At 37.4% G+C, this 23,260-nt stretch overlaps 1 protein-coding gene across 1 annotated transcript in view; it reads right to left on the reverse strand.

Moving 5' to 3' along the window:
• LOC107567298 (glutamate receptor ionotropic, kainate 2-like) overlaps positions 1 to 23,260 on the reverse strand; it is a 48,339-nt gene that overhangs the window by 18,924 nt on the left and 6,155 nt on the right. The window contains exons 3-5 of the mRNA XM_016252960.1: positions 18,441 to 18,664; positions 8,776 to 8,894; positions 5,526 to 5,743 (exon numbers count right to left, since the gene is read on the reverse strand). Of these exons, the coding sequence (XP_016108446.1) occupies positions 5,526 to 5,743; positions 8,776 to 8,894; positions 18,441 to 18,664 (561 nt within the window). The remainder of the gene's footprint in view (positions 1 to 5,525; positions 5,744 to 8,775; positions 8,895 to 18,440; positions 18,665 to 23,260) is intronic.

Here is a 23,260-nt window from a genome sequence, read left to right on the forward strand (position 1 = left end):
CCCCTCAGGTTTGTCACTGCCAGATAAAAGAACACACATTAAGCTGGCCTGCAGTGTGTTTCCCAAACATTTACACAGCATAATACGCTCTCATCGAGCACGTTTCAAAATAAAATCCCACAGATTACCCAAAAAGGAATCATTTTTACAGGACAGGCGAAGTATATTGAGGAACATAGTGCATGGCGGAGTGATCAAAGGATTAAAACTGTGAGCTCCCATTAGTGCGGTCGTCCAGCTCAAACTCATCAGACACTCGCTAGCAGCCATTTCAATAAACCTCAACATATATTATTAAAATCATTTTTTTCAGCAATAAAACCATAAGACGCTAAAAGCCACCAACAGTTTCGAGGGTTAGAGAATGCAGCACTTGAAATCGCCATTCTGAACTCTTCAGCAGAATCTCATACAGGTGGCCTAACATTACAGCATTCCCAGACCATCTCATTGAAGCTGGGTGTCATTATACATCACCATTTTGAGGAGATTTTTTATTGAAAAGATTGCTGGCATTCAATCTTCATTTGTTCCTCTTTGTTCTAGCTCTTTGGTCGACTGTTCAGTTTCTTCAGCTACCTTGTGCAGCTTTCAGCCGGTGTCTCTCTCTGAGTTAAGGGAATTAGTGATGCAGACGAAATCTTCAAATTCAACTTATGATGCTGTTCCCTCTGACTTTTTTTAAAGTTGCTTTTGATGCAATTGGTCCTAGTATTCAAGTAATTATTAATTATTGCTTAGTTTCTGGCACTGTCCCTGCGTTTTTGAAGCATGCAGTTGTTCAGCCATTGCTTAAAAAACCCAATGCCGATATTAATTGCTTGAATAACTATCGTCCTATTTCAAAACTCCCATTTCTTTCAAAAGTTCTGGAAAGAGTTGTCCTGTCACAATTACTTCCTTTTTTAAAATCAACTCATATACTTGAACCTTTTCAATCAGGTTTCACTACCCACCACAGTACTGAAACAGCTTTGTTAAAAGTGATGAATGATTTGCTACTGTCGGTTGATTCTGGTGATAATGCAGTTTTGGTTTTATTGGATCTTAGTGCTGCCTTTGATACAGTTGATCATAATATCCTTCTGTCACGCCTTGAACATTGGGTGGGCATAAAGAGTACAGCACTTAGCTGGTTTGAGTTGTATCTGAAATCCTGGTCATTTTCAGTGTCTGTTGGCCAGTTTATCTCATCATCTGCCTCTCTTCTTTATGTGGTCCCTCAGGGGTCCATTTTGGGTCCATTACTCTTTAATCTGTATATGCTTCCACTTGGTAATATCATAAGGAAATATAAAATCTCTTTTCATTTTTATGCAGATGATTCTCAGCTGTATCTTCCATTAAAATCTCGAGATTCTCTGCAGCCTCTCATCGACTGTCTTGAGGATATAAAATGCTGGATGTCAAATAACTTCCTGCAGCTCAACAATGATAAAACTGAGGTGATTCTCTTTGGTCCCTCTAAAACTAGAAATTCTGTTGCTGGGAACTTAGAAAACCTCTCTCCATATGTTAAGTCTCATGTAAAAAATCTAGGTTTTATCTTTGACTCTGAGCTTTGTCTTGAAAAACAAATTAGCTCAGTTGTTAAAAATAGTTATTTGTTAACCGGCACCAAAAAACGCGAACATATTTCTCCAGTTTTAACGTCCCTTCTTTGGCTTCCTGTCTTTTTTAGAATTCAGGTTAAGATTTTACTTATTGTTTTCAAAGCTCTTAATGGACAAGCCCCATCTTATATTTCTGATCTTATTTATTTGCATTCAACGCCGAAGTCTCTCAGATCCGCTAATAAAGTTCTATTACATGTCCCTCGGTCACGACTTAAATTAAAATGAGACAGAGCCTTTGCAGTCGCTGCTCCACGTTTGTGGAATCAGTTGCCACCTGACATTAGGAGTGCTTCTTCTGTTTCTATTTTCAAGTCAAGACTTAAGACACATTTTTACTCTCTCGCCTTTCCGGGCTATTAATTGAATGTGAAACTGTTGTTATTGCCAATATTACACTTTTTTTATATATATATATATTTTTTTTTTTTACTTTATTTTAGAATTTACTGTATTTTATTATTGGATTTGTTCAGCACTTTGGTCAGTGTAACACTGAATTTCAAATGTGCTCTATAAATAAAACTTACTTACTTTGAAAAAAAAAAAAACTCAACACTGAAAAAAGGACTGGTAATTTTTGCCAGGAAATATAGATGATACAAAATAGAGGTAAAATGACTGTAAAAAAAAACACTATTACTATCAATACTAGCAATACTGTTTTTACACATTTTATTTTCAGTGTATATTATCACAGAAGCAACAAATAAACATAAATAGTGCTAATATGCATTAACAGTGTTACCAAAAATTCATAATCTTAAACTTTACCTCCATACCAACATCCCAGTTGGCCAGACAGTGAATTATCTTTAATATTGGCATCAGGGAGGCCATGAGCCCAGAAACTGTAGTGCACACCATGAGTTTAATTTGTGTTATAAATGAAAATTGCTCATAAATAGACTTTGAGATAGTATTCTTACTAAAAATGGAGTAAAGCTTGGCAATGCAAAGAGAATATGTTATGTCACAATTTAACAAGCGAATTGGATTAGTAGAAAATAAAAGTACAGTAGAAAGAATAATACATTTTTATTTTATTTTTTTTTACAAATTTTGAATGTCGCATAAATACTATGCAGCCAATTTTAATAAATAACTGCATAGCATGTAGACATAGAGTTCTCTTTTTGCATATTATGGTAAATCAAGAAAAAATAATCTCATTCACTAATACTTACATGGGTTACACGCACAGGAGATCTTTTCAGGCAAAAATGTTGCACGTGTGTATGCATTTGAATATGTTCTTAGCCCTATTCTAATGTTAATGCATTTGGAGTATTCTAAATGAGTGACCACATACAGTACCCATAGATTAGTAATTTGCATAAAACACATCCAGACCATTTCCATATCCTTTACTGTGTTTCACCAAACGTATGACAATTTCAAAAGATGTGCACTATCCTGAGAGCACACACTGCAAGATCCTTGAGCATGTACAAAATTTTACCTTAACATGATTATAAGGCCATCCTTATAATGGTGGTTTCAGTTGTTCCTACAATTTTAGTAGCTTTAGAATACATTTTAGTACTTTCTTGACGGAACATGGTTTGTTCGTGAATATGTTCGTACTTAGATTTCACACACAAATTTGTGCATATGCACGGCTAGTGAATGAGACACACTGTTCTAGATTATACAGAAGTAGATTAGAGTTCTTTGGCTTGTAATAATAGCAAATCAATAACAGCTGAAGAAGCCAGCTGTGAAAGTAGAGCTGTAAAGAACCTAAAACCCCAAACACAAAATTATTTCAGCCACAATGGGTTTATATATAGTTATGCTAGATATGGTTCTAAATGTTTGTATTTAAAGAGCATAAAAGGAACCTATCTAATTTAAAGTGCAGCGTTCTTGATACTATTGAGTTTTGTGACCGTGTCTCTGTAGAGCATTATACAGAATCAATAAAGGCAGTTTATCAAACCGTCAATCGCCACTCGATCACTCAATACATCAGCATCTGCTAAAAGAGCATATGTGTTCAGCTCTCTGAACATCTGCTGTTCCTATAGGAAATCTGACTGCAATGGATTACAGGCGTTGTCAGGGCCAGCTTGCTTTGAAAGAGCTACATCTCTCGCTCTCGCTCTCTCTCTCTCTCTCTCTCTCTCTCTCTCTCTCTCTCTCTCTCTCTCCAGTAATCTGCTCTAGTGTTGCTATCTACAATAGGATGTCTTTTTCTTTCAATATTTACACATTGTGTGTGTGTGTGTTTTGTCAGAGTGAAAGCAACACTTTTTACCTCCATAATTTGTAATAATGCTATGAAATTTAAACTGGATATTACTGAATATGAAGACAAAAATGTTGAGCAGGACTTGATTTTGTCCTTCATGAACTGATTAGAAAAAAAGAGATTGACCATGAAAAGAGATTGAACAAAAAGGTTAGAACAAGTAAGAAGTGTATGTGACAAACAAACAAATACATAAATTAAAAGTAATATATATATTGCTCTTTGCAGGGCTGGTGGGACGGTATATATATATATATATATATATATATATATATATATATATATATATATATATATATATATATATATATATATATATATAAATATTAGAATAAACTGTACTGCATGAACTGTTCACAATGAGGCAAGGATTATGCAATGAAGCAAGCAGGGTCAATTTAGATTTCTGCTGACTAAAGTTTAAAATAAATAAAGCAAAACTAATATAGATTAGGATGATGTTTAAATTTATATTATAGTAGCATTTAATGAATAACAGATCATCATTATATGCTTAATGTTCCTCTGAAAACAAGATATAGCAGAGGTGGATAGGAAAGACAAATTCCAGATTACTCCTCTTTTGGCACAGAGGTGGCTGAGGATTTCACTGAACTGGTTACAAACGCTGGACAATCAAAACCACACTGAGGGGACACTCTCCATGCTGTGATCTCAGAGCAAAAATATTGACTTAATAAGAGGAATTTAAGTGTCGCAGTGAACATGTTCACAGCCGTCTGGGACTGAATAACGAAATGCAGAGTGGATCTCCCACATACAGGCACTAAACAGTGTGCAGTCATAAAATGCTTTCAATCTTTGTCACGTCCACAGCGATAAAAGCTTTGAAACACAACCTCAATTATTAGGTCAAGTATAAAATCTTCATTCTCAAATATTTCGCTTTTTATTGCATACTTTAGATCCCCTTTGAGAGCTGAGATTTCAAATTAGGACATTCTGATAAGACAGCACTGATTTTTCACCCTGTCATCACTATTATACAAAAAAACCCCACACAATATGTTTTATATGTATTATTATTTTCCATTTATCCAGTACATTTCTTTCTTAAAATGGCTCAATATTTAGGTGTTTTTTTTTTATAAAGAAAATTGAAAATATCAGGAACATCACAAACCAGATTCAAACACACAACCCTTGTGACACCAGAATTCAATATGCCAGAGCATCCTACTGGCATGAGAGCTTTACATGCCTCCTCAGCAGATGTCTTTAACATGCAAAACAATATTAAAAATACTACCCTGTCATTGACCTTCCTGGTGACCCAATTAGTAAAACTGTAATCAATTAAAAATGTAGTTAAATCAAATCAAATTAGGAAAGGATAATGTAAAGTTAGCTGCTCCTCATCGCAAATATAAGTGCTGACAGGGTGATCCGGTTATGCATCATCCTGTTGTGGTCCATTCTGCAACAGTGTCTGGCTAACTGTACATTATCTCTGTAATTATACATCTGTTTAACTGAAAAATATATAAATTGCCTGGTTTAAGTTAAAAGAAATTAGACAAAAGAGCCCATGAGCCATGAAACGCCAATGGTCAATGGTCCTTATTGGGCCTTTTTAAAAGTTCTCTGTAGGACTTGAAGTTACATGTGCTGCAAGCGATATGATAGGCTCAACTCACCCTAAAGAAGGTCATTGTAGCACCATCCTCCACCACTCCATACTCAATCTTGGTCTGCTTGGCCAGGTCATCGGCCGAGTCAATTGGAGATTCCATTCTCTCCACGGTAAGAAAGGCGGCTAGGTTGGCCGTGTAGGAGGAGATGATGATTAGGGTAAAAAACCACCAGATGCCTCCTACTATCCTGGTGGAAAGGGCTTTGGGCATGAGCTCAGATCCTAGTAGAGAGGAGCAGAGATAGCAGTCAGGGTAAATCACTGGTCACAATGTGAGGACCAGGACCAGATGCACACACCCAACCCAGTCCAGACAAAACAACTAGCTTCAGGGAAAGGCCTTGCCTGCTGACAACTGGGAAGACATATCTCTGCTAACCGAAAACGCCAAAGTCAACCTCGGTGAAGGTGGGAATTCATTTATGTTTTAGGAGAATTTATGTGGTCAAATTTAATTAGATTCCAGACTCTCAGATTTGTATTAAATCATAAAGGGCTCATGATTTGCTTCCGTCTTTGAATTGCCCTACACTCTTCAATCCATTTGGCTTGTGGGTAAAAGCCAAAATGAAGAACCATTTTATGTCACAACCTACGTATAATTTTCTGTTATCCCTTAATCAAGTTGTCACCATGGCCATGCAGAGGAAATTAATTGATGGGGAAAAGTCGGGACAATAACTAGTTGTACTAGGAGGAGATGTCAGAGGACAAGAGCACAGGGAAATAACTGGCTCCTCTTTTCAAGTTCTATGAGTCAGCTGTAAGCTTTGATCTGGCACAGTGAGTCCATGGCAAAACACAATGGACTGTTGAAAAGATTAGCCGTTACATGAATTACAATTGAACTGCGAACGTGAGTTCCAATCAGGCCTCAACAGACTGATAATGCTCTAGTGACCTGTCAATCAAGTCCAAAGTTTGGATATATAACTCTAGCTCCCAGACAGCCTGAATAACCATTGAAATAGAAAGAAAGAACGAGATAATTACTCTTTTCCTGTGTATACTAGCAATTCAGTTGTTAAAGCTGATGTGTATATTTTTCTTGATGCTAAAAGACATTATCCTTTCCCATCAGAGACAACTTTAAATACAAACATTGTGGTGCTTCAACATTCCGACATGTGGCTCAACTAGTGGTGTGAGTTTTGGACAGGAATACCTGTTTATCCAAATAAGTAGTTGGGCACAGTGTAGAAGGGGCAGGAGAACTGTATGTGAATCTAGAGTCACATATTTTACACATTTCACCTTTAAACAAGACTTGGCAAAATCAATCAATATCAGAAAAGGGGCTTTGGCACCCACAACCACTTTAATAAAGAAGCAAAAATAGTATGTCAGAACACTGAAAAAATATAAAAAAAGAAAACCATCCTGAGAAGAAAGTTCATTTCAAAGTATCACCTGGACCATTTGGTCAGGGTGACCTTATATAACCTGGTTGGGGCTGACTGTCATGTACCCAAGGTAACGTCATAACCAAGCACGCCGTCCCACATTTTTCTGGGGGCTGACAAGCCATGGGCAGGGGAGCCTCTCTACAGTGTAGTATTACTCATTCATCATGAGGCATGCAGACAGTCAACATACACAATCCCTGCCCGTTTAGCCCTCAGCCTAATGCCACATCTTATCTTCCAAACTCACAATGGAACCTGAACAAATGACAGTACCAATGATACCCTATAGTTATGTTGTTATGTGGTGATGCTGTTGGACAATAATTAGTTTGACAGGAAATAATAGGCCTACCTCCTTTTTCGCTATGATCCAAACACACTAGCATATGACTTTTAATGACCTCTGCTTTCTGAGGATTACTTGTTGATAGGAAAGAGTTGCAATCCACAGTGCCAATCGGATGGTGGGATTTCTGTAGGTTGCCTAGACACACACTGATGCACCCACATTTGCCGTCAAGCATCTAAGGCAGGGGTTCCAAATCCTGATCCTGGAGAACACCCAACACTGCACATTTTAAATGTCTCCCTAATCAAACACATCTGATTCACCTCGTTGTCTCATTAGTAAAGACTCCAAGACCTCAAATGTGTGTGTCAGATAAGAGTGACATCAAAAATATGCAGCGTTGTTGGTTCTCCAGGACCAGGATTGCGAACCACTGATTTAAGGACATCACTCATGTGGCTGGATATCACTTGTCCCTCTTGTTCAAGGGTCTTCAACCATGCTCTTGGGAACCCACTGTCCTGCAGAGTTTAGCTCCCACCCTTATCAAACCCACTGAACCAGCTAATCAAGCTCTTCAGGACTACCTGAAAATCCCAGGCAGGTGTGTTGGATATAAACTTTGAAAGGACAGTAGATCTCCAGAAGCAGGGTTGAAGACCTCTGCTCTAGTTGGATGCTGACTGCATATGGCCCTGTAACTCTTTAGCATGCTCTTTATTTATTCTAAAAATTAGCCAGACAAATCGCTCCACCAACTAGAACAGCTAGGCAAAAATACCTGCAATGTTTCTTCATTTTTTACATTCAATGTGATGACAAATATCCATGCTATCTACATTGCAAACAGCTGGTGGCTGGCTTCAGCCAGTCCTCAAATATAAATCTCTTTCACAATGTAGATTTTGCAAAGACTCAAAATGCTAATGTTACATGGCAAACCAATCCCAACTGTAAACCATTCCATTTGACAGATGCAGTGCAGATTCAAACATTACCCATGCTACTTTGCAAACAAGGGCCTGGTGTCTATCATTGCTCAACCAAATATTATTATGCTATTCTGATGCAACACATTCTGATGCATGCAGGTTACATGTGACATTGTCCTTCGATCACTATAGGCCTTTCTCAATCTCAAACATCTGCAGTTGAGAAGATGTGGCATCAGGATTTGGTAGGGTTAGAGTTAGAAGTCAATAATATATATGGCAGTCTTAGACACAAGACCAAGAATTTGTCTTTGTTTCATTCAGCCACTTTTTTTTTGCACATGAAATTTGACTTACCTACTCAGAACCCTGAAGAGCGAAGACAGTGGTGGTTATGGAAAAGTTAGCATGCAACTAACGATTCCCTGATCCTCTACCCAAAACCCACCAATAAAAAACGTTTAAGTCCCACACAGTCCCATTCATACCATTGGCCAGCAACCAATTTGCTTCTAGAACTACATGCACAGAGGCACCCATGCATCATAGTGGGCCTGACAAGAGCAAGTTGGGACCCCCAGCAAAAAAGTGGGATGTGTGCTAAGGGGGGCAGGCAGAGGCGTCTACCTTGCTGCATGAGAGCTCCAACTCCGAACCAGAAACTATTTAGCAGGGTGAAATTGTTTTCCACCACGTCCGAGTCGGGGTTGCACGGGTGGGGGTTATACCATTCGTAGGGGCTAAACCTGTGGCAAACAACACAGAACACACAGATACGTTTTAGTCCAAATTGTGGTACATGGAAGAAAAAAGGAAGGAAAGGCAGGTCTACCTATAGAGACACAAGGAAAAAGAGACAAGTTAGCATAACCATCAGTTAATTAGATATCAGGATTCTGTAAAAAAAAAACAGAGTTCTCTTGGAGAATCTATCTCTGTCTTTCTTCACAGATGGTTTAAACTTTTTTTTTTATTTAATGTAACAAATAAATAAGTTAAGTGTGTGATAGTTACATGTTGCTTAGAGCTGTTTATGTTCATTTTAGTTCATTTTTTCTATTCCAGAAACTCCCAAATAACATATTCATATCAAATGCAACCATCATTATGAATGTATGAGAGCAAATTTAATTAAATGAAGCTATAAAAAAAGACCAGACATTTCTGATTTTATGAGCCATGGCCCATGTCCCAATGAAGTTACTGGACAGAACTTTAAGGGACAGATCACCTAAAAATTAAAAGTTTGTCATCATTTACTCACCCTCAAGTTGTTCCAAGCCTGTATGAGTTTATTTTGAAGAATGTGGATAACCAAATAGTTGTTGGTCCTCACTGACTAACCTCATACAGGTTTGGAACAACTTTGGGGTTAATACAATGTGACAGACTTTTCATTTTTGGGTAAACTATCCCTTTAATAGAACAATAAGCATTAAGAAGCAAAATATGCCACACACATATGCAAAAACATGATCACTGCAAATTGATACTGTGTTGGGCTTTACTATCAAGATGAGAGTTTAGGAATGTGTTTTGTTAAAAACAATTCAAGCCGTTTTCAATAAAGAATGTTTCTTTAATTTTCAATATTTTCTGCTGCACAAACCTCTACATTTGTAATAATGAAGCCATTGTACTGATAGCAGTTGTCTCATCTCACACATACAAAAATGAATATGTCTCCGACTACATCAAAGCACATGTTAAGTGCAAACACTGAATTAAACTGTATAACAATGTTTTCACACACTTAATGGACTTCAATAAATTCCAAAGCTGCTGAGACTGAGCCTATGGATTATTTTCTTATGTATTAAATAATTTATAAACAATTTTATCTGTACATAACGTACATGTTGTTTATGTATTTATGTATTAATCACTGTACCTTATATCGTAGCATTAAAAAAGTAATTAAAGACATGCACTCAGAAAGTACATGAGACATGTACATGTACGTAAGGCCTGGAATAGACCGAGCCTTAACTTACAATGTGTCTTGTACTTTATGAGTGCGTTTTTTTTTTTTTATTTGTCAAAATTATTTTGTTGTAACTGACAACTTCAGATGCTGTCAAAATAGCTTAATTTGTAGTTAACCCAGAATATCTATTTAAAAGGATTAATTTAGATGCCCAATGCAGAAGATCTAGTCAATTCCATCATCTCCACAACCCAATCCCTCGTACTGTGCTATCTCTCTCCCACATTGAGACTTTCCATTTACTCCAGCTAAATATAAGTGACATTACATTAGTAAAGGTTGATTGGGCGACAATTAAGCATTGTGACCCAATTCTGTTTGTGCTGAAGTAGTGGAATAAAAAAGCATCTACAGGCTTTTCAAGAGTTGAGCAATCTAATACCAAGGAAATTATTTGTCTCAGTTATTTTTTTAAATTCTCCATCAGAACTCTTAAATGGAAACATAAATTATTGACTTTCAGAGTCTAATAGTAGAGAACACAACATTTTCTGCATATGAGTCTATGAGCAAGATTCATCAAGTGCTGGTGCAATCATTGTTATTTTCTATCTAAATTGATTGCTGTGCTCTTTAAATAGCTAAAGAAGCAGTTAGATAGTTAGCAGTTATTCGCTATATGTGATGCACATGCAAACTATAATCTTGCAAAGATGCAACTGCTGCCCCAGACGTTTCATGCTAAGGGTCTTTGTGCAAGTTCACACAATCATGTTCTGTAAAGCCAATTATAACGGAAAATCTAACATGGATGGTTGTCATCAACTGGAGCGTGCCAGCGGAGGAAAGAGGCAATGAACAGCCTCTGTCTGCATGAGACGCAACTTAACCTGCTGCTACAGGAAGCGTCAGTCGTCCGTTAGCTGTCAGTTTGATCCAATTATACTGACCTTCTGTTATCTCCGGTCATCTGTGCCGCAGAGGGAAAATTTTGAGCAAGGTCAACATGAAGAGATAAACGAAGGCTGAGGAAACATTGATGCCTCGGGAAAGAACAATGGTGCTGTTTATTTATTTATTTATTTTCAGAAAGTCATTGTGCACAGGACCGATAACGCACCTGATAGCAGTCATGTCAGATCTGGAAGACTGACCTATTTAAATAACGTTGCTGTGTAGCTGCATTTAGCATCCAGAACATGGGATGAGGTCATGTTGTGGAGCTGACATACAATTCAATAAGGATGATATACAAGGATGCATTGCTAATCAATGCACTACCATAGATTTCAAAGACTGACTGCTTGTTCAGCATAGTCTTACTGGATTTTCGGTCTTAAGAGATGTATAGTATTCCTGTAGGATTTCAGTGCCAAGCATGACCTCTTTTGAATTAGAATTTTCTCTAACCTAAATCTGTTTTTCCTGCTTTTATTCAAGTCAAAAAATATTATTTTACATCACTGAATTAATGTAAATACATGAATTTATAACAATGTAATTGTACTCAAATAAAAATAATGAATTAATAAATAAATAATTTATAGCATTCTCAAGCTCGCCGGGCGTTCATCAGTCAAGCCAGCCGGCCGCCCTATTCACCTGTAACCAGAAGGGGAGGATGAAGAGAAATGGAAGGCTCACGTCCCTCTTCCTCGCCAGAGAGCACCCCCCATAGCTCGCTCCAGTGTTGGCTCTATCCCCTGTCTAGAGTCGAGAAATGGCTCTAGCCCCAGACCAGCATCAAGATAGGGCTGCAGTTCCCACTTCCAGCCCAGTGAGGGCTCCTGTTCCTGAGTTTAGCCCATGGAGGGCTGTGGTTCCTGAGTTTAGCCCAAGAAGGGCACCCGTTCCTGAATTAGGTCCGGAGAGGGTCGCTGTCCCTATGTCTGGCCCATGGAGGGCCTTGGTGCCTGTAATTTTCCCCAAGTATTTTGTTTTGGGAGGGGGGAGGTTATAGGGCTCCAGCCGAAAAAGGCCGGGGCGGGGGCTGGGGCCACGGCCTTGGAGGCTGCTCAGCCATGGCCTGTCTCAACTGTCTGATCTGCCATGGCCTCCTGAACTGTCTAATCCGCCATGGCTTTTTGAGTTCCCTGATCCGCCATAGCCTCCTTAGTTCCCTACTCTGCCATGGCCTCTTGAACTGTCTGATCCGCCATGGCCCCCTGAGTTCCCTACTCTGCCATGGCCTCCTGGACTGCCTGCTCCGCCATGGCGCCCCGGACTGCCTGATTCGCCATGGGTCCCAGAACGGGTACCACTACCCGGAAGGGGGGAGTTATGTCAGACTCTGTTCCGTGTTTTGTGTGGGTTTTGCTCCCCATGTGTTTCCATGCCCTTATTTGGTCCTTCCCGTTCCTGTCCTTTTGTTCCAGGCGCTCCCCGTTTAGTTAATTTGATCCCAGGTGTGTCCCATTAGTTACTGTGTATTTAAGCCCTGTGTTTCCGTATCTCCAGCGTCCGGTATGTAATGTCTTCCAGAGTTCCAGAGTGTTATTCTGTGTTGTTGCATTAAAGACTGTTGGTTTTGAGCAACTCCTGCGTTTCCTCGTTCCCTTGCTCCAAGTGAAACGTGGTGTCTTAAAATAATATGTACTTAATAATAAAATAACTAATTGTTACATGCTACTGTGTACATATTGTGTTCATGTTGAATTGCAAAAGTTGTGCTGCTATTGAGGTGGGATATGGGTAAGGTTAGGGGCAGGATTGGTGGTCGGGTACATATATATACATACATATATATAATAAATCTCATTTACCATTATTGTATGTAACACCTACTCCAATCAACATTAAGCATTTGTTTCACTCAGCAGATTACAGAAGTAGAAATGGTTGCAAACATTAATCTATAAATAAATAGAAAAGACACCTGCAAGATCAAACAAACAAACAATATTGAATTAAGTTGACTAGAGCTCACCTAATTCTTATTTCTTATTTTAAAGATCAATATTTGTTGATAAACAATTTACTAATGTTTATGGTTATAACAAGAAAAAAATTGTCTAACAATTGTCTAACAATTTTGCTTATCGGGTCATTGCAACCTAAAAAAAATAAAATAAAATAATTAAAAAAAAATATATATATATATATTTTTTTTTTACTAGAAAATAAGAGAAACAAAAAATAGTTCATTAGTGATGTTTCTAAGGCAAACACTACTAGAAATATTGCTCGCACATTTGTTTAGGGATTTGAACAAACTCCTAACCCTTAGAATTAAACTCTGGTGAATAACTTATCCAGCACCATTTGCTACAGACATGAGAAAAACCCAGTGCCGATCCTATACTTCTGGGGGCCCTATGGAAAACCTGGGGGGGGGGGGCTTTGAGTGGTTATGAACGAATTGATGAAACACATTTGTCCGTGTTTCACTCAGTTTCTAATCGCGCTCACAGTAAGCTCTTAAGAAACAGTGCCTCTTCCGGAGCTCGGTACGGTTCAACTTGTTTTTTTATTCTCGAGCTAGACTGTTCGACATTCACATTACATGATTTGACAGATTTTTACTAAGAAAGGGCGATTTGCACTAATTTGCACTAAAAGAAATGATCATTCATGTTTTCATAACCGCTGGCCAAATTCAAAAACAAAACAAAAATTAAATCATCTTTGAGAGCAAGGGGCCCCCTGCTGTTTTGGGGGCCCTACGCAGCTTGCGTATTTTGCGTATAGGGTGTTTAGGGATTTGAACAAACTCCTAACCCTTAGAATTAAACTCTGGTGAATAACTTATCCAGCACCATTTGCTACAGACATGAGAAAAACCCACATTCACATTACATGATTTGACTGATTTTTACTAAGAAAGGGCGACAGCGCACTAAAAGAAATGATCATTCATGTTTTCATAACCGCTGGCCAAATTCAAAAACGAAACAAAAATTAAATCATCTTTGAGAGCAAGGGGCCCCCTGCTGTTTTGGGGGCCCTACGCAGCTTGCGTATTTTGCGTATAGGGAGGATCGGCTCTGGCGATACCTTTAATCATTCTGCTCGTTGGGGAGAGGTGTGCTATCAATAATCTAAGCCATTCGATTTATGATTTTTTTTTTCCTCATTAATGTACACACAGCACCCCATATTGACAGAAAAACACCGAATTGTTGACAATTTTGCAGATTTATTAAAAAAGAAAAACTGAAATATCACATGGTCCTAAGTATTCAGACCCTTTGCTGTGACACTCATATATTTAACTCAGGTGCTGTCCATTTCTTCTGATCATCCTTGAGATGGTTCTACACCTTCATTTGAATCCAGCTGTGTTTGATTATACTGATTGGACTTGATTAGGAAACCCACACCCCTGTCTATATAAGACCTTACAGCTCACAGTGCATGGCAGAGCAAATGAGAATCATGAGGTCAAAAGAACTGGTAACAAAGGCAGGCACTATTTGTACCATAGGTAGTTAACTATAATGCCTATTACCTCCACATATTTTCTTCAGAAAATATAAAAATCAAGTTATCATGGAATCAAAATGTGTACCTTAAAGGTATATATATATATTTCTACCTAAGGTGTACATATTAGTATCTAAATAGTACATATTAATACCTTTTGAAAAGGTATCACCTCAGTGATAGCTTTTGTGAGAGTGCGGCATCTAAAATGTAAGGTTTTCTGTGCGTGAAAAACTTAAAGAATGTAGGCTACCAATGTATATGAAACTTTGTAAGTTCATATAATACTGAATTAAAAGATAAGTGCATCTGAAACGGCTTTTCAACATATTTTCAGGCTTCATGAATCTCGCTTATTTTCCACATTGCTAATCTATTGTGGTAACACCTACTGTTCACAATCCAATCAATTTTCAGTGGATAAAATCTGGTCCAGATTGACATTTTCTCGCATTTGTTTCAAAACTGGTTGCAAACTTTAATCTATAAATAAGATATAATAATCATGCAAGATATATTTCTATTATATATTAAGGAATAGTGAGATAAGCTTGCCTTTGATAGGAATATGGTTTTACACGTACAACATTCACGATCAGATAAACAAAAAAAAAAGACTTATTTGAAGCATTAGAATCAGAAGCAGCATTTGAGTATTGCATCAGCTGAATGATTTACAGCATCAAGGCAACGCTTGTTTTACGGCAAGAACCAGTGTCATAAGTAAGTGTAACTCATTTTCAATTGAGACTTCCTCAGCTGTTTCATCACCTGCTTTCGCAGAAAAGAGAAGACAATTTGTAAGTAGAGGAAAACAACTGGAACAAAAACAACGGCTGATATGCATTACAGATTCTGAGAAGAGGATAAATATTTGACTTTCATACTGTGCCCAGAAGGAAGGTTTCTAAATACTGCATGGTGAGAATAAGCCTTAGGAAACCCTCCACCAGTCCCCATTATGTCACCCTGTGATCTCTTTCTCTCTCGCTCTGACTTTCGCTCTCACACGCAGACATGTTTGCTGCATATACCGCGTTATAGTGCACATACAAAAGCACATGCACACATAAAGAAATGTGTACAAAGAGACAAACACATAAACACAGTAATGCTATCTTGTGTTAGGTCTTGTCTGCTGTATGTTTCTGTTTAAGCATGCTGTTTAATTGTGTACTTGTTATTTGTGCTCTATTTGAAAATTGGAAAGGTGAACACTTACCCAGCATTAACATTAGTGCAGTTAAAAGGTGAAAGGTGCATATTCTGAACCAACTTAGATGACAGTTGTAGCTTGTTAGAAACTTGTGTGATCATATTGCCAGTAACATTTATAAAGCACAAGTGCATTAACCATAAAACTCTTGGGTTAGACCAGTTGAATGCGGTCAACCCAAGAGTTTTAGGGTTAAAATAAGGCCTTTTCTTTGGATTTCTCCCCACCATGCTTCAAATGAAGACCAATGGAAAGCACCAAAGCATTTAAAATCGATCTCAGTGATTTATTCAAAGAATGTACTACAGTACAAATTTAAAGGAACATTCTGGGTCTAAAATAAATAAACATAAGCTATCAATAAAGATGTCAGCTCAAAAAAAAAATGTAATTATGGGATGGATGGTTGTAGTTTAATTTGCAATATTCAAAACATCAGCCCTGCTACCTCTCTTGAGATAGACTTTTTACATGTAATTTCTTCTCCTGACAAGGAAAAAATTCCCCTAGGGACCAAAAAATTCCTTCATGATCTCTCTCTCTCTCTCTCTCTCTCTCTCTTCAGTATTTGACATTTATCTAAAGCCTTTAAAATCGTATTCTTCTCATGAACGGGTCATGCAATGAATTTGAGATTTTTTACTTTTATATATTTTTGCAAAATGTAAATAGGTTTTTCATGTATTTAGAAACTAAATGTAAGACTAGTAAGGTTGACATGAAAATTCACCCATTTTCTAAATGCATTTAGAACAATTAATATGTGCATATGTTTCATTTCTATTTTTTTCCATATTTTTAATCAGAATGACACAACTAAACCTTCCTTCTTATACAATTTTGTTGAAGAAGGCAACTGGCAGTTGTACATCCTCCATATGGAGAGATGTACAGTATGCAGTTTTGTACTATTGGATGCAAAAAAAAAGGCATCCTACATCTGTCAGTTTGGGAGCAATGAGGAAAAATATGAACTGACAGATGTCAATATTGTACTGTGAAATACTGAGCCCTATCAGGTATAAAAGAATCCATTTGAAAGCAACGAACATATATGAAAAGGTCCATTTTTCTCTTTTAGAGTAGTTTCCTGTACACAGTTCTGCTAACTGCTGCTTGCAGCTACATTTTTGTTTGTCTTTACAAACTGAGTTACGAGTCTAAATTATTTTCTAATCAACATATTAACTTGCACTTAACCCAGATTTTCCTTTAATTAAGGGACAATTAGTCTGTAATGTCTACTTACTAAAAACAATGAAGTGTGATATCCATAAATTAAGTCCTAAAAATGACTTTATTTTGTAACTAAATTGTACCTAATTTGAACATTGAAGCTTTAGGATAAATGCTATTTACTACAGTATCTGGGGTTTAATTCTAAGTCTCCGAAACAAGAGCTTATCATACAAGCAGTTTTTCAGATGTTCACTGCTGCCCAAGGATTTCAAAGTTGTTAGTGTCTTCAACCAACTGTAAACTAATTTTGATTCTACCAATTTTGGAAAATGTGAATATACATTTTTGTAGCATTACATGTCATAGAATCTCAGTTTTCCAAAGGAAATATGAAGCAGGATGTGGAAGAACCCAATCAGAAAAGAAAAGTATACAGAATAGACACAGTAGGGACAGCGAGGGATGGGGGAGGTTGCATTTCACACCAGAAAATGCCTCAATCTCACTCTCACGCACGCTTGAACACTCCCACAAACCTATTTTCTGTTTTTCACACACATACCGTCTTGAAACTGTGCTTTTGCATCTTTACTTTTATGGTTTGTGCTATTGTGCATTATATGATGAGAGGCACATACTGTAGCTCCTCTGCGTCAAGACAGGAAGACCAAAGCAACCCTTATAGCTCCTCTCTAGTGTGTTTGCTATGTGTGTGTGCTTCTTAGTTATCTCCTGTTCACAGCTGCAGGTATTTCATATTTATATAAATTTCCCAGGAAACAACTGAGCTGAACCTCATGACGTTTCATCATGTAAATATTGTGAGAGTGGCATTCGGGATTCTTAAAGGAATAGTTAACCAAAGTCAGGGGTGTCCAAACCTGTTCCTGGAGATCTGTTGTCCTGCAGAGTTGAGCTCCAACCCTAATTAAACACACCTGAAGCAGTAAAACGCTGCAGAACGGTGGCCCTCCAGGAACAGGATTGGACAGTTAAGACATAATTTACTCATACTCATTTTGGTCCATGCCCATAGAAGATTAAAGATCCGGAGCAGTTTTTTTTTGTTTTTTCCCAACTAAAAGGAATGGAGGTTAGGGAGGTTGTCAAGCTCCAAAATGACAAAAAAAAAAGCAACATAAGAGCATCATAGTCCATACGACACTTGTTCTACTGTATATTATGCATTTATTCCTCATGCGAAACTATCATATGGCTGTTCTGAAGACTTGGAATATAAAGCATGGGACATAAGGACATCGTTCATGATCATTTTAAATTTTGAAATTATTTTTTTAGTCATTTTGAATCTTGGCAGGCTCGTTTGATTTGAAGTATTGACTTTATTTGCTCCATGGGAAAAAAGTCATACAGATTTAGAATGATATGAGGGTGAGTAGATCATGTTAGAATTGTTATTTTTGGAAGAACTGTTCCTTTAAGGCCACTAAAGTTAAATCTAAGAGTGAACTGTTTCAGTTAGCATAAAATGTTAATGAGATGAGGTTATCATGTGGGGTATGTATATATATTTGGCTGGTATGTTACCTGGCTATGACAAACAGCACACAACTGACACCCAAGTAAGCGAGCAGAATATACATCCAGATGTCGGGGGACAGGGGGTTGAGAAAGGAGAACACCCCCGGGTTGGTGCCATTGGGTTTGCGGTACAGTATACTTATCCCCAGCGTCATGAAGGGTTTGGAAAAGTCGATGACCTTCTCCCGCACGTATGTGATGGCCAGGGGTGCCACTGCAAGATCAGCTTTCTGCCAACAAATAACGCACAGGGAAAAGAGCGATAGGCTGTAAATCAGGGCGAGCAGAAGCATTTAGAGGAAATCAAATTAAGAAAACAGGGCTTTTACACATCACACACTCTGCCCCACAGCGTTTAAGAGGAAATTTAAAGCCCTCTCGTGGACTTGCGCTCTCTCTCTTGATTTACCTGCTACTGTTTCAGCACTTACTAAAGCCTTTCGTGATTTACTGGTTCTAAGGGGCCGGAGGAGCGCTGAACCGAATCCACTCTCTCAGCTACCTAACTAGACCAAAAAATGAAAATAGCAGTTATGAAAAAGGGAAAATGATGGGAGTTAAAGTTTTTACACAGGTCTGACGCTGCTGGCTCTCTGTCAGAAGCAGAAATAGCCTGTGTTTCTTAGCATACGTTTTCAGGGCCAGTTTGACCGTCATTTTTAGTCCACGGCTAAACATTTTGTAACAAATAAAAGGTGCATTCTTTGGTCATTTTTGTTAATGTAAAAGAAAATATCTTAAAATGCACACCGGTTTCCAAAAAGTCATGAGAAAATTTAGTGAAGTTGACAGAATTGGACATTCCGCTTGTTTCAGTAATGACCTGATCTCTTAAGAAAACGTGATTATTTTACATTTTGACAAATTAGTGGTGAACTCATTCAATTTTTATTTTTTTGTACGGAAATGTCACTATTTTATTTTTGATGAATTAGTGGTTGATTTGTTTGATTTCATTTGTATAAAAATAACATTTGTCATTTTGACTAATTGGTGATTGCGTACGATTTTATGTAACTATTTTATGCTTTGGAAAAATTAGTGGGGAATTTGTGTGATTTCATTGGTACAAAAACGTCGCTATTTTATGTTTTGACAAATTGGTGGTGATTTTGTATGGTATCATCTGCACGGAAACGTCACTATTTTACATTTTGACGAATTAGTGGTGAATTTGTACAAATTCATTCGTACTAAACACATTTTAGAAAAAAAGACAAGGTCCACCTTTAAACCTCACTGTCACTGGAATAGACAGACTGTTTGAAATATGAGCAAACGAAACCAATTCGTCAAAATGTAAAATAGCTATGAGCGTGTGCAGGATCATTTCCTTGCCAATATCTATTCATTTTCTTATTACGTTTAAGTTTGTGGGGTAAAGGATCACAAATAATGTTCATTACAGAAGCAGATTACTTCCTGGAAAGAAAAAAGTAATGTGCATTTTTAAAATCCAATGTATTTATTATTAATACTACTGAAAAACTCTCACTTTCCCATTTGGGCCTATACTGTGTATACACTTCAAGCAAGCAACAGCATACACCACAAACTAGATCACTCCCATTGTAATCATAAAACGTTGTCTATATTTAAAGTCACTTCATACAAACTGTGTTGGGGGGATCAATTGAGACACTAAAAATTGGGGGAAAATAAAAACAAAAAATGCAAGCCAAGCATTTTAAGGCATAATAGGCACACTCCCAATGCAAATAATATTGCAAACGGTAGGCACTATAATTATACTGATCATTTTAGCCTAAACAAATTGCAGTCTATGTAGAGCATTCCAGATCAGTCACTTAAGAGGTTCCATTTCCATTGGCTGCTGCCTCGTAAGGCAGATAATGACGCTCTAGGCAACCGCCTTGTTTGCCCTGCCTACACGAACGCTACTCAACATGCCCTCAAATATATATATATATATATATATATATATATATTTTTTTTTTTTTTTGTGGCTTGCGTGATGTCGTCATCACTGTGACAACCGCAGCTGCAATAATCAAAACCATGTCTTCTTAGCATATCAGTGAGGAGTGTGACTGTATATACCATGTGAGGGCTGAAATGTGTCAACTGGTAGAGATTCTGCTGTACTGTTTATACCACTGTTTTTTCTCAGCAAGGGAAAAAAAAACAACTGCAAGCAGAAAACTACTGCATATAGTCTGTTCTGCTTCCAGTGCAGGCAGCTTAATTGTTTATAATGGAGGAAATTGAGATGTGATGCTTTACTCATGTCCATTGTAAACATGCCATAACAAGTTGTTTACAGATGGCAAGCAACAATGCAGCTTTTCACATGTGTATTTCACAGGTGTTTTGGGTCAGTAAGCTTTTTGGTGACACTTTAAGGGCCAAATTCTCACAATTAACTAGTTTTCTCAGCAAGGGAAAAAAAAAACAACTGCAAGCAGAAAACTACTGCATATAGTCTGTTCTGCTTCCAGTGCAGGGAGCTTAATTGTTTATAATGGAGGAAATTGAGATGTGATGCTTTACTCATGTCCATTGTAAACATGCCATAACAAGTTGTTTACAGATGGCAAGCAACAATGCAGCTTTTCACATGTGTATTTCACAGGTGTTTTGGGTCAGTAAGCTTTTTGGTGACACTTTAAGGGCCAAATTCTCACAATTAACTAGCTGCTCATTAGCATGTATGTTACTAGCATATTAGCTGTTTATTAATAATTATAAAGCACATATTAATGCCTTATTCTGTATGATACTATTTTATATCCCGTAATCCAACCCCCATAGCTAAATTTAACAACTACCTTACTAACTATTAATAAGCAGCAAATTAGGAGTTTATTGAGGCAAAAATCATAATTAATAGTTAGTTAATAGAGAGAATTGCTCCCTAATCTAAAGTGTGACCAGATTTGTTTTTCTTGCACTCATCAAGGATGCATTTGTTTGATCAAAAAATACAGTAAAATAAGTAATATTCTAAAATATTATTCAAACTTAAAAAAAAATGTCAGTTTTACTGTATTTTTAATAATCTATTCCTGTTAAACTGCATTTTAAGGAGCCACTAAGGCCCATTCACACAAAAGATGATAATGATATAGTTTTAAAAATCATTCTAAATTGAAAAGAATAGCAGAATCCACACAATAAACTATAACGATAATGACACAGAGGAACGGTATATTTTGTCAGCTAATAAAACATTGACAGACAATAAAAAGTCATCCTGTTTTAAAGAGCTTGAACATTCAAATCGGCAGATGACAAAACTGCAGTGTGTGCTTATAATAAACAGAACGGTATTGTGCATTAGTGTGGACGCTAATATAGTTATTATAGTTATCTATATAGTTATCGATCTTTACATAAACAGGCCATTACTCCAGTCTTTAGTATCATGTGATCCTTCTGAAATCATTCCAATATGCTGATTTGGTGTGTATTATTATTAATGTAAAAAAAAAAAAAAAACGTTTGCTGCTTAACATTTTGGTGGAAACTTTTTGAACAGTAACGTACAGTTTACAATGTATAACACTTTCAAATGTGGCTTATACAATCAAACTTATAACTTGAGAATTTTGCTTTGAACTCAACTGTGAAGTTATCATTCATTCATTCATATTATGAATAATTGTGTGCCTCTCAAACTCCTGGTCCAAAAGATTCCAAAAGGAATCCTGGTCTACACTTTACAAATTATTTTAAATACTGCATAATAGTTTTGAGCCCTATTTATTTTAAAGGCATATGACTTAAGATTTAAATGACACATTTTCAAGCCTAGTACTGAGGATTCATCGTTTGACTCAGGGCTGGATTTACCTCTTTTTGTGACATAGGCAAAACACATTTTTGGGCCCCCCTTACCTATTAATATAATAGGCCTAATATTACCACCCAAGCAAACAAAAATATTTCTTAATCAGTGGAAACCATTACAGTGTTTTCTATTGCAATAAGCGCTTGCATCGAACGCAGTTCTTAATTTGTTTGAGAACTGAGAAAGACCATTCCATTAATAGGTGCGGCGACGTGGCCACATAACCACTTCGGGAGTGCATTATTTCTCTAACAATTTTAACGGCCTGGAGGCACAATCACACATCAATTGTTCAGATGATTTGTTTCAAGACATTTGACATGTTTCTGTCCTGAAATCTCGTGTGTGTTGAACTAGCTAATTTTTTTACGCACATCATCCCAAACCTTCCGTTGCTAATAACAGAGGCTTGGGCCATTGATATGCAGGCTAAAACACTTATTAGAGAGAGAGAGAGAGAAAGAGAGAGAGAGAGATTAAGTGTGTGTGAATACCTGCGTCTGTGCGTCTCTCAGCAGTATTAGGCAGCAGCGTCTACTAATAGCGAATCTTTAAGTTAAACTGCTTCAAGAACCTCGCTACTGAGAAATGTCATGTATAGCTTTTCAGCTGCGAAACTATTTTATTGATAAATTCGCGAGGTAGCCGCAGCTCTGACAACGAGTTTCTGTTCACGTCTCCGGGTGTGTGCGCAAGTGTGTGTGTGCGTCTGTGAGAGGAGAAAAGCGTGATTTCCGTACATATAAAAGGTTGAAGACATGGAAATAGTTTGTAATTTTTACCCTATTGTTTGTTATAATTATTTGCTCAATGTCTTCAGGGGTTTTGGTTATTTTACTGTTGTAGATATGCCATAGTATAACAGAAAATATTATATATATCTTCATTGTGTTTGGGCCCCCCTGGACGAGCGAGCATAGGCACGTGCCTAGAATGCCTATGCGTAAATCCAGCCCTGGTTTGACTACAGTCTGATGAATCTGAGATTATACCCGGTACAATTTCAACATGATAA

This window comes from Sinocyclocheilus grahami, unplaced genomic scaffold (genome assembly GCF_001515645.1).
Source record: "Sinocyclocheilus grahami isolate Dianchi unplaced genomic scaffold, SAMN03320097.WGS_v1.1 scaffold1143.1, whole genome shotgun sequence".
NCBI lineage: Eukaryota > Metazoa > Chordata > Actinopteri > Cypriniformes > Cyprinidae > Sinocyclocheilus > Sinocyclocheilus grahami.